This window comes from Channa argus, chromosome 5 (genome assembly GCF_033026475.1).
Source record: "Channa argus isolate prfri chromosome 5, Channa argus male v1.0, whole genome shotgun sequence".
In the NCBI taxonomy this organism is placed as follows: domain Eukaryota; kingdom Metazoa; phylum Chordata; class Actinopteri; order Anabantiformes; family Channidae; genus Channa; species Channa argus.
In genome coordinates this window covers 2,258,498-2,270,795 of record NC_090201.1, presented here as the reverse complement: position 1 = coordinate 2,270,795, position 12,298 = coordinate 2,258,498, and the positions used below count along the sequence as shown (strand labels likewise).

The following is a 12,298-nucleotide window of genomic DNA, read 5'->3' as shown; positions in this document are numbered from 1 at the left end:
TATTTTCTCCATACAGTTCAAACAAGGGAAAATTGTGAAAATACAGAATAATAATAAGAAACCGAATTAACCTATTGGTAAAAAATATCCCAAAAAATCCTAATGAAGACATGGAATACATGAATTCTACATTTATTCCATTCAATCCTTTCTATTAGTCGACAGGTTCTCATCAACACCGCCATGACGGTTTTCCCCTCAACTCTGATCCAGACTTGCAACTAGCAGCACAGAGGAGAAGCTTAAGGACTGATCACTGATTGGAGAATCTTACATAGCACACATACATATTCATTTTGTATGTATGTTTGCTATTCATCACTTTGGAAGTAATTTCTGTGTGTTTTCCTTTTGTTTACAGAGTAATTGCATGCAGTTTTGGGTCACTAATTGACAGTTGTGTTAAGTGTTTTGAAAACTGATGCAAAAAATGTGTGAAACCAATGAAAAGTTGTTAACACATTTGCCAGACAGGATTTCTGCTGTGCTAAGAAGGTGATAATGAAGATCAAGTGGATCCAAGTTTCATTAAACACATCTCACACACTGCAACATAAAACAATGATATTTATAGGAAGTGATCAGACTTTGATGTTAGGGTTTTTAGATTCTTAGAACAGGCTAAATGTAAAAAAAAATTCAATCTTAAGTTTGAGATTTAAAGAACTATTTATCCTTGGGGGGTGTTCTTTGTTCAAAAGAAAGGAAAAGGCGGAGAAATGTCAGCAACACGATTACAAATATTATTGACATTAGTCAGTGAAAAATAAACAGGGTACAGCGGAACAGGGGTTTTAGTTAAAAATACATATTAGGTTTTAAATACATAGCTGAGGTTCAGGCTGTAATCTCCCCTTTGTGCCTTCTGACCATTAAGCCAATAAGTCAGATGAGTGACATGTTTAAAGTGGCAGCAGTCTCATTTTGATGTTGTTCAATGAGAAACAAAGTTCAGATGTCACTGTGGTGTTGTGCTTGGAGCTGGAGCCAGCACACGTGGTCAGGCTGAAGAGGTTGTTGGGGCACCAGGTTTCTGTCAGCGAGAATATTCATTGTGCTCTTTGGGCCTTGATTGAGGATATCCTCTAAACAATTGCTCTGGGTGTTGAAAGTGGTTCAAAGTTTTCAGACGTAGATTCTTCCTCCCATCCATCTCCCATTTACTGGAGGATCCAAGCTGTGAAGAATTGCATTCATTGTTTGTTTCTTGTGGCCTTGCAAAATCACACCCCAGGGGAGTTTTTCCAAGCAGTGACACAACTTAATATATGTCATGTTGTTTGTGTGTATTTTTGGATCAAGGTGTAGTTATCACGTAAAAGTCTCTCACTGAGTACACTTCAGCGAAATTAAGGGTTGAAAGGAAGTGCACAGTGCTCTTTATGTCGGAAGAGAGTAGATGGGAATGAATCAACTTTATTGTTTTTAAAAGAGGTTCATCCTGGTATTTTGGTGCAGAAACTCGGCACAGAAATCGGCTAAAGTAAAAACGTAAAAGCATAGTCCCATGATATGTCACTGGGCTAAGAAAGAATGAGCAAAACACGATGTCTTTTGGATCCCGATGGACATCGGGTTGTTGCGGAAGTCGGTCTCTTTCCTCCTTTCAGACATATTGTTGTTTTATTTTGACAGGGAGTGAAATCAGGCCTCAGATTATTCACCTTTCACCCCTAAGACAGAAGTAGGCCACAGGAGCCAGAGCCAAGCAGAGAGCAATCAGCGCCCTGCCCCGGTGGACTGTCGGCACTAATGTTTCAGGTCATCTCAACGCTTCCTTTCACTGCGTGTTGGGTGGGAAACAATGGTCCCAAAAGTGTCTGCTGCCAAGAAGAGTGCATGTCAACATCATAGCCCATACAGCGCACACACCCACACATACTTTCAGACCAAAATATGATATTGAAGTCTGATACACAGTAATGGATTTTCTGTGACCCCCGACGTGTAAGGATGACGTTAAACTGCCTTCATGTGCAAATGGAACTGGCTCAGATGTCACTAAATCTAGTGATTACACCTTTGCTTTGAGATTGTTTTGTCACAGTTGAGTAAGATGCAAAAATTGCATCACACATCTTTAGTTTAACACTTTGATGTGGGCTAAATTGCAGGTTTACTGAGCAGGTTCGCATCTAAGCTCATCATAATTTTCATGTATTAAGCTGGGCAGCACCTTTGAATCGTTATTTCTGCCACGCCAGGACCTGTGATGTGCATTGTCTGGGTCAGCTCAACACTACATAGAGAGTTCCCACAACGTTTACTGCAACAAGAAGATTGCTGCTTAAAAAAACAGCGAAAGGCAACATAGTTTTGTAGAATTCTACCATGTTCTCTAGCTGCAAATGGCTGAAAGATACAGTCAATATCGTTTGTGTTCTGCAGCCAACTTCACTTTTATTTCAATACATAGTCCCAGTCAGCCACAAGTAAAGTATTACTAAAATTGTTTTAAAACAAGCTCTCTACGTTTCAAATTTTTTTTAATAGCAGCCATGAGAGAAACTGGACAATGGACCTGCTCACTTTTCAAAACATCAACCAAATGTTCTTGATCTTTTGAGTATCTATGATTACTCATGGAGTATTTCTGCGTCCAACACAGCCTTTTCATATTGGCCCTCAAAATATTCTCACCAGTTTGTGAGTGTGTGTGTGTGTGTGTTTGTGTCTGTCTGTCTCGCCCCGTTGATGCTTGCTTGGCTCCTGCCATGGATTGGCATTGTCCCCTGTGCCCCCCGCACTCCACCCATCAATGTTAAACACTAATAAAAAATCAGAAGCTGCCTGTCCTCTCTGTCCGATATCAATTACTTCTCCTGACAGGCCGGCTGCACTGAGGCAGCAGAAGGTGTCTTTCCTGTCAAAGTTGAGCTACAGCACCACAAGGGTATGTTTAGGACTAATTTGGACTGTGTGTGTGTGGAGAGGGGGGGGGGTGGTATCACAGCCTTCACCCTTCCTATTTGCCCCATATTATTCTCTGCTAACAGATGGGGCTGAAAATCGGGAAGGTGCTGCTGATAATGTTGACAGATACTATCAGACTATCTACCATATGACTAAAAAAACTATAACTAAAACTATGAATGTTTCACCATCACCGCTGCTTTTACTATAAAACTGAGCCCTTTTATGCCTATATCTGTTCATGCAGTGACTTAGGTATTTAAGTTCATCTATGCATGTTTTTTCAGCCGTGCTGTCATATATAATATGTTTTTATTCGTAGTCTATGTGCATGTTACATTAAGACCAGGTGCATTACTAACACATGATGATAACACGTGATTGCTTCATATTACTCAAATGCCTGTGGAACAGACCTTTTCAGTGAACTCAGTGTGAAAGTGATCACTGACTTGTGCTCGGAGTTTTGGTCACTCATGCTTTCCCACCCAGGAATTAAAATAAGCATCGACTAAGTGTGCTGGGCCATCTGGGCCCCCGATTGATGTCAAAGCTGGCACTGACCCAGGGCCCAGGCCCCACAGGGAGGGCCTTGGCAGGGTCTAGCACTCAGGCCTTTTCCTTCCTGTTCCTCTATGACATCTTCCTGCCTGTGAGGACCTCGGGGAGCCATTGAATAGGGCTGCGCCGGGCCCTCTGAGCTAAAGGATAAGCTCACACAGCAGCTTCTAATTAGGCTTCAGAACTGACAGATGCAGAGAAACAAGAGGTTTGGAATGTTTTATGCAAGTATGCAGTCATTTGTGCTGCCCCAGAGGACTGCGAGCGCAATAACTTTCTTCCAGAGGTGATTTAAAGGATTTAGTTTTGTCACATCTGTGCGGTGACCTACGTGTTGCACTGCATCATGTGATAATTAATAACTTCTGAGTGCTTTTGTGAGAAATTGCTGGAACAGAAAGCGGCGCTATAGCGGACACAGTTATGATGTTCTCAACATAAACACAAAGAGATGGCATATGCACAAATGATGTCCATCAGTGAAACAAATGCAGCTTGTGTATAAATTTATGCACATATCAGTTATAGCAAAACCACATACATATTCACACTGAAGGGCTTCTTAGAGCCACATCTACACCACCCACGCTTTTTGTGATTCTGTCCCTGGGCTGAAAATACTGTGTACATTGTTTTGTACATCTTTTGTGTACTTTATGGTTTGTCATTGACTGACTTTTAAGGCACTTAACTGTGTTCCTGTCAAGCATTAGATGGTACGATGAGGTGTGAAGCTACAGCAAGCAGCAGGTTAGTACATAAAGTACTTAAAGTATAGGAAAACAGGTTTTTGCTACTATCTAAATGGTCAGTTAGTGAAACGGTAAACGGTCTTATATGGCCCTTCTCTACCTCATTGGTGCCCAAAATGCTTTAAAACGCTTCCCATTCACCCATTTAGACACAATAACACACACACACACACACACACTGATGGGGGCTTGTGATGACTTATACACACCAGGAGCCACAGTGTCCTGCTCAAGGACACTTAAGACCTGTGACAGGAAATCGAAACAATAACCCTAGGGTTCATACAGCAACAATACAAGTATGTGTAAGACATCTCTGGATGTCAGTAGTCAAAGATGTGGATGAGCGGAAACTTGCTGGATGAAGGTCATAGTGAAGCAGAAAGAACATAAACCCCACAGTCCCAATTAATGTAGAGGGAGGAGAACCCGCTCGATCTGGCTGCTGCCTATGGGCATGGCTGAACACAGCACAAACACAGCTGACTGGCATGTAGCATGTACATTCTCTGCTTGAAGAGAAATCAGATGACCTGGGACCACAGATATACAAAGCTCTGATAAGAAGTTATAATTGGACCGGCGTTAATACCATGGTCTCTTCTCAAGCACTAATAAGCTAAGCGGAACAGCCAATCAGGAGGCTGTCTTTTTCCTAAGAATAGTTTTTTTATTTAAATTTTGTAAAAATGTATTTAACCATTGTTTAATTTATTCCATCCCAGTGAACTGCTTGTCTACTTTACAAATATGTTTGTATTGTAACAGTGATGGCTCAGCGGTAAAAGAGTCCAGGTGCTAAACTGACCTGTCTGCGGTCCAGGGCTATAACCCACTGAAAAAAGCAATATGTGGTCACAAATGAGACAAAAGAGGCTCTGAACTGTTGATCAGGTGAAATGCTATATCAAACAAGAATGGGAAAAAATGTCCAAGCAGTTGTTCTCCTCAATTACAGTGTTGTTAAAAAAGGGGGCAATGCATTACGGTGGCAATCATGGCTCTGACCCAAATTCCATGAATCATGTTGCTGGCATCACATTAAAAAAGCGCAAATACAAGGTTACAAATGATTTGCAAATTTGAATATACATTTTCCCTGATATTTCAACTATTTTATCCACCTTAGGGCTCCACAGATGGTGGATGCTTTTAAAAAAGGACTGAAAACTTTCCTTTTTAGGAAAGCATTTTTTAGCTAGATTTGTTTTTTTTTTTATTTATGTTTTTGAATTTTGCTTTATTGTTTTATTTTCATTGTTAATATTTATATACTGTTTTTGCCTTTTCCTTGTGTAGATAGAGTGATGTGGCTATTTATTTATCTGCTTCGTTCATTAATCTTAATCCTTTCTGTTGCACCTTTACACACAGTTTTAAAACCATATATCTGCATGTCTCCCAGTGATTCTCACAGTGCTGCTCTCCTGCTGTGATGTATAACATTAATTCATCAGCAGCTGTGTTTGTCTGGACACAGGGTTCTAGGTATATTAGCTGTGACCGATCAACACCACATGGAAGCATCCTACCAGAGCAGAGCCATGCCAAAGATCAGCCCTCAGATTTTTTTCTCGGACTGTTAGATTCTTAGATTGTGTGAATTATTTACAATAACACAAAAATTAGCCGCTCAAGTTTCAGTTGCATTCAAGAAAATTGGGAAAAGCTTAAATATGAGGCACTTTCCAAACATGGGAATGCACAGACGTATTAACCTACATTTAAAAGCTCGGTCTTTAAGCTCCTCCAACACCAAACTTTAAACTGTGCTCCTTTTTTTTTTTCTGTGGTTGATCTTGTTGGCGTGAGTCCAGTAATGTGCTTCACTCCCCGATGTTCCTCATGAGTAATCATCAGTCACCACAATAGATCCAACAACCCAAATTTTTGTCTTTCCTGTTTTTCCTATACCTTTTCCCACACTGGCCTCTGATTCATGCTTTCCTAGCTGGCACTCGGCACCTACCACCCTGACAGGGCTGTCTTCGGTCAGACACTGCTGGGACACAATGATTTCAGAGGGAGCCCACTGAGGAAAAGATTGATTGCTTCCTCTCTTGAGATTCCTTGGCAGTAGTCGGACAAGGAAGATAAAACTTCATTGGAATTCCCCTGTATAGGTTTCCTTTTCTGAGCAGGCAGAAGATGCCAGAAATGGTTGGAGTGGCTTGTTCTTAAGGGTCCGGTTGTCCTAAATTTACCTGAACCCTGCATGTGGTCTTGAACTGAAGAAAGGCAGGAAAATAAGAAACTGACCGAGTTTTCTTTTTTTTTTTGCAACTTCCACTGACCCACAACCTATAAATGCACTGTTAAAGGATCACAAATTAGTTACTTAGGTTAGTTACTGTGTGTGTTATGAATAGCCCGCAAAAAAAAATGCAGTCTAAACTTTTCATTTGGGATCAATTCTTCATTGGAGAATAGTTTGTGTTGCGTTAGAGATCCAGATTTCAATGAGCCATTTGTCATAGCCTGGACAAATTAAAACAACTACCACCACCTGAGGTCATTTGACAGGGCAATAATGCGTCTGTGGGTTTCCTCCAGATACTCCTGTTTCCCAATCCACAAACATTAGTGGGGGCTCTAAAACTGCCCATACAGTGACAGGGAATGTAAGTTTGAATGGCTGTCTGTCTGTGTAGGTCTCTCTTTGTTGGCCCCGAGATAGATGGGAGACCTGTCCGTGGTGGACCCCACCTCTCACCCTCACCCCCAAGAGGTTAAGCAGTTGCAGATAATGGATTGATGGTTCAACCTGCTGTTTCCAGATTATGTCAAAATAACTTCAAAAAAGTAACATACAAGAGAACTACATCTATGTAAAAAATAAATTTATTCAAAAAGAAGATAACAACATGCAATGAAAAAGCAAACCAGTGTGCCACAAATGCGTTGTTGAATATTATCTCACATCTCCATGTGTCCTCTCACATTTTAGTCCTGAAACTGCTTTGTTTTAAAAGTCTGTATATGTGTGTGAGCCTTGTCTCCCCAGAACAACTTATATTCATGCTGAAGAACAAAGCTAAAATTTACGGAAGTTTTGTCTCATCAATATTTTACCTAGTACAGTAAATAAGGGGGCAGACACCAACAGCCTCTCTCTGTCTCTGATAAAGTCATTAGTATTTAAATGTCAATTCTCACACATACAACTACAGATTTTGGCATGTGAACAGAGAAAGAGTATTTGTGAGAGTAAATGTTCCTCGATTTTAAGGGGAACATGTATCGGAACGATGTTAAACTTCCCTCTGCCTTCCCTATGTTCATCTCTCTCCAGCTGGTGTCAGCTGGTTCAGATGATGGAAACATACACAAACTCCCCAAACTACAACCACAGGAAGCAAGTTGAAAATGAGTGAAATTACATCACAGAGCAATCTCACAGTCTGTCTTCCTTTTACAGTACGACTCTATGGATCCGCGCACTGGATCCAGTTCCTTCATCTGTTGGTGACACACGGGTAGTTTTGGTGCTTCCTCTGTTGAAGTTGGTAAGGTGTCTAAAGAGGCCAACTCCCCCAAATCTCAGACGTGTTCTCTAGCACTGTTGTGGTACTGAGATGCTGGACATTTTCCCCAAGGTCTGCTCTGAAGAGAAGCTACAGTCCAAGTCAAACACTTTCACCGCCGACTTGTTTGTCTCGTGCTGTTCCCGTGTATTTTCACACAGTCTCGTCTGTCCTTTACCTGTGAACAAAGAGTCAATTTACTGACAATTTAAACATCCTCATCATCACGGTCTTCATTAGCACTGGCAAATATCTCTAACTTCTAAGGTCAGATGTTTTGTTGTACTGTCCTGTGAGCACATGCAGTAAATAGTACAATTACACACACAAAAAAGTTTTCCTTTAAAGGATATTACTATGCACAGAATGACACCTATAAATAAACTACTAAATCCCAACAGAGAGATTTGAAGGTCAAGATAGGCCACATCCATGTTTGTGGGATGCACCCAGCTGATCTACCCCACATAGTCGTACCTCGCTCTAAACTGGAACATATTTGTGCCATTCAAAATCCACCAACTGCTGCAAAGGTCAAGCAAACACGAAACAAGGTATTTTCCTGGTAAAAGTCACAGCATTTAGATGCTTGAGATTTTTTTAAGGGGCAACATCTTAACACATGGTCGACTTTTGCATTCCTTGTCTCGTCCATCCACGCATAGTGTTGCTGAAATAGCTCAGCATACAAGGTTTTTACCGAGGCTGAGTGTAATTGTTGTAATAATCCTTTCCACAAATGCTCCGAGATTGTGGAAAGGATTCGTCAATTTATTTGCAAGACATATGGTGCGGGAATACTGAAACTAAAAGAAAGCAAACAAAATGTATTTTCAATAAATATGCATAGTATGTAAAATATGTATAAGAGATATAAGATCTGTAATCATTTATATCATATTTGTAGTAGCGTTTGGACATTTTGTCTTCGTAAATTACCCCTTTGCGCTGGTTGCTGAGGCAGAAAGTGCAGATAGTTCGGGGCTGTTTTCCGTCTCCACTGCCCTTCACCTCCTTGTAGACGGAGCCCAGACACGGCTGGCCGTTCTCCCTGTCGTCCCCGACCACCAGCACGTTGGCCAGGTGTGAGATATAGCTGGACGCCAGGCGCAGAGTCTCGATTTTGGAGAGCTTTCTGTCCACGGGTTCCGTGGGGATTAGTGTCCGCAGAGCCGTGAAGGCCGTGTTGACATTTTGGGTTCGGTGTCTCTCTCTGGCGTTTGCTGCGTTCCGTTGCCGCACCACGACGACGCCGGCCTCCCGCCGGTAACTCTCCCCCGGTGTCCCGCAGTAACCGTAGCCATGGTCGGTGCTGCCGTCGCTCTCGCTGCGGTTCCCCTCCTCGTCGTCCGACATTAAGGTCAGGTCCGCGGGGTAAGAGAAGGGATGAGTCGACACCGGCCTCAGCATAGTGAAAGCCATCATAGGGAGACAAGTGTCTGTCCGGGGAAGACCAGTCCCTTAGTTTCAAATAGAAAACAGCTGCATGCACAGATTGCGCAGAGCCGTGCGTAAAAGTCGCTGCTACTCCAAGGGTGTCCTGCAATCCGAGTTTGCGTTGACACTTCCCCATAGGATGGGCCAGTGTGATGGTGATCATGACAGGGAGGGCTCTTATAGCAGCTACAAGAGCGACTCTACTGTGAGTGCAGGGGTGGAGCACATGTAGGGGCTCCCATCTCATCCCCATCAAAATCCAGCAGACACTTGCAAGACCAGACTATGCCAGATACTTTCCATGTCTTTCTTAAAAGTAGCTCTGCGGGGATGTTACCTACACTATATGCCCAGATGGTTTGATGTCCTTCTCTAAAAGCTGTGATTTCAATTAAAAAAAAAAGTGGCTTCATCATTTTCTTATTGTGGATGTGACTGTGGCTTAGAGGTAGAGCTGTCGTCCACAAACTCTAGGGTTGCTGGTTTGATTCCTTGCTCCTCCTGTCACATGTCACCGATGCCAGCTGCACTGTAGTACCTTCATCAGTGTGAGAGTGTGTGTATGTGAATAGGCGAATAAGAGGCACTGATAGAAAAGCACTATAAAAGTGCAAACTGTGACAAACAACGAACACTGATACACTGAGGGAAACTAAATATTAACTTTTTATTCGGACTCTCCTTTGTTCTGTGAGATGACTTGCAACACCTTCTCCAAAATGTCTCAAAATATTACCAGAGTAATGTGTGTGTGTGTGTGTGTGTGTGCATGCTTGTGTGTGTGTGTTTATGTGGTGCGTGTGTCTTTGTGGTAATTTTCACACGCAATACAGGACTTGTATGTTAACAAACTATGCTTCTATAGTTCTGCTTCTACTTTGTTGCTAAATCGGTTAGCCATTAGCCCAACTATGTTATTAGTGCTGGATATGGAACGTACTCATTCTGGGGCAGCTGTTGCTCAGTTGGTAAGGCAGTCGTCCAAGAGCCATTAGGGTCAGTGGTTTGATACCCGGTCACGGCTATATGTCGAAGTGTGTCTGGGCAAGACACCGAACCCCTAACTTGACTTGATTTCCATAACCTAAACCTAATTTGTTCCCATGATGTCAAATAGTGGCGCATCCACCAGTGACAGCAAAGTGATGTGCAAAAGGAAATGTCATCATCTGATGCTGTGGGCTGAGAACATGTTGATTACCTGGTATCTGGTCTGAATTTGAAACTTCCAAATGCCGATAATGGTCTGATGGTGACTGTCTGCTGGCCTAGCATTTGTGTTGTTTCCCTCACTGTTGGTACTGGTTTGTGGCGTTACACAACAGTCCGACTTCTTCAACATTAGTTCTTTAATGGCGGCTGGGTGTGTCTCTGCACCCAGTGTGTTTTTGCTGCGATGGAGGACAGAAATGAAGGAGGAGTGAAAACAAGTTCACACCATCTCCCACAGTCTTCACTGTAGAATTGAGACATGGAGAAAATCAATCAAACTGCCTCGTACCACAGCTGTCATGGATAATAGAATATGATGAAAGCACATATATAAGAAAGACAACAAAGTGTGTGTTCATATTATTGTGGTCTGAAGAACATGTTTATCATGTTCAAAACTTTAAACGGCTACAGTAATCATGAATTATTTAAATCATCAGTATATCGAATATATGCAACTTATCATCTTACCAACCTAAAAATATCAATACGGTATCAGCACTTGTACTTTGGTACTTTGAAGCTTTGTATAAATGTGTACTAGTTATTGAGATTTTTACTTGTAACCATGGAAGATTAGAAAATGGGGCTCTGTGCAAGGGGAGGGGGGTTCTACACCCTTTATACATGATCAGCCGTGGTAGTTTAAATTTGTTGTTGGGGCTTCGTATCTGGTTTTGTGCCTCGTTCGGGTCATTTCATACTTCAACAAGAAATATGAACGGTTACTTCAGAAGCTCTGGCCTATGAGCTTCCTGACCTATCAGCTCCACAGGCCTGTGTCCAGTAATCCATCCAATTTTATCCCGATTATAACAGATTATCCACATGTTTGGCACAACGGCAGTAGTATTGCTATTTTTACAATAAGGCAATGACAATATACCAGTTTTTATAAACTTTTTAAAAAATATATATATATACTATATATATATATATATATATATATATATATATATATATATATATATATATATATACTATATGTATAAAGTGATGATATATATAAAATATATATAACTTATCAATTGATTATGTCGAACTCTTTTTTATATGACAAGCATGATAATGTACTTGAAAAACAGATTAAAATTCGCGCACGCTAGCCAACATTTAACTGTTGTGAACAATCGATTGTATTTCTAGATTATGGAAACACAGTCAGCCCCCACACTGGTGATCAGTGGCTTCACAGTTGCGCTGTTTCAGTTTGTCTAATGGGTTAAGTGCTTTGGGTAAATAAACACCCAGCAGATGCTGGAGGTGACCAAGCCTGAACTTTCACTGTGGAAACCAAGCAAATGGCTTCCAGATTGACTTCTGCTGCTGGAGGGAGGGAGGGAGGGAGGGACAAAGTGCTGCAACAGGGAGAGAGTGTCATCAAAGGCTTGTTTTTACAAACACAACCCTTCGACACATCAAACCAGGGCACCGGCGCCCCCTGGCCCCTAGCTCAGCTGCACCAACAACAGCGACCTCTGCATGGAACGTGGTTACATTCAAAGCGGGACACCATGGTGTTTAACCAGGCAGCAACACAACCCCCTGCACTTTCTCTCCTCCAACACCACCACCGCCTCACAGTTTGGAACCGTAAATACTTCACTCCCCCAACGCCTCTTTCCCATGCATCAACTTGAAGGAATGCCATTAAATGTCTGTTGAGGTGATTAAAGCACTAATGAAGTGTGTGGAATGTGTGTCAATACATGAAAATAATCCTCAATTCCCACTTTGGTTTAAACTCTGAATAAATGCTTTCTGAAGCTGGTGACAAAATCACAGCCGTCACATTGTTTATATGAGTTACCAAGTCTTTTAATGGGTGGGTCATCTAGGAATTAACAGCTTAAATGTGCACTATTCCACCAATCCTAGATTTTATATAACACTATTTTA

General features: G+C 41.7%; 1 protein-coding gene across 1 annotated transcript; it reads right to left on the bottom strand.

Annotated features, from left to right (window-relative positions):
* Positions 1-7,049: 7,049 nt before the first annotated feature.
* Positions 7,050-9,376, bottom strand: LOC137128214 (transcription factor 15-like). The gene is made up of 2 exons (XM_067506039.1): positions 8,690-9,376; positions 7,050-7,928 (listed from the first exon to the last, which is right to left on the bottom strand). Exons 1-2 carry the CDS (start codon positions 9,173-9,175, stop codon positions 7,863-7,865), a joined length of 552 nt encoding a protein of 183 aa, XP_067362140.1. The 5' UTR covers positions 9,176-9,376; the 3' UTR covers positions 7,050-7,862.
* Positions 9,377-12,298: the final 2,922 nt, after the last annotated feature.

Coding starts and splice junctions, on each gene's coding strand:
- LOC137128214 (XM_067506039.1), bottom strand. CDS start 9,175: ATGATGGCTTTCACTATGCTGAGGCCGGTGTCGACTCATCCCTTCTCT. Junction 7,929..8,689: donor TCAGCAACCAGCGCAAAGGG/GTAATTTACGAA, acceptor CTTTGTTCACAG/GTAAAGGACAGACGAGACTG.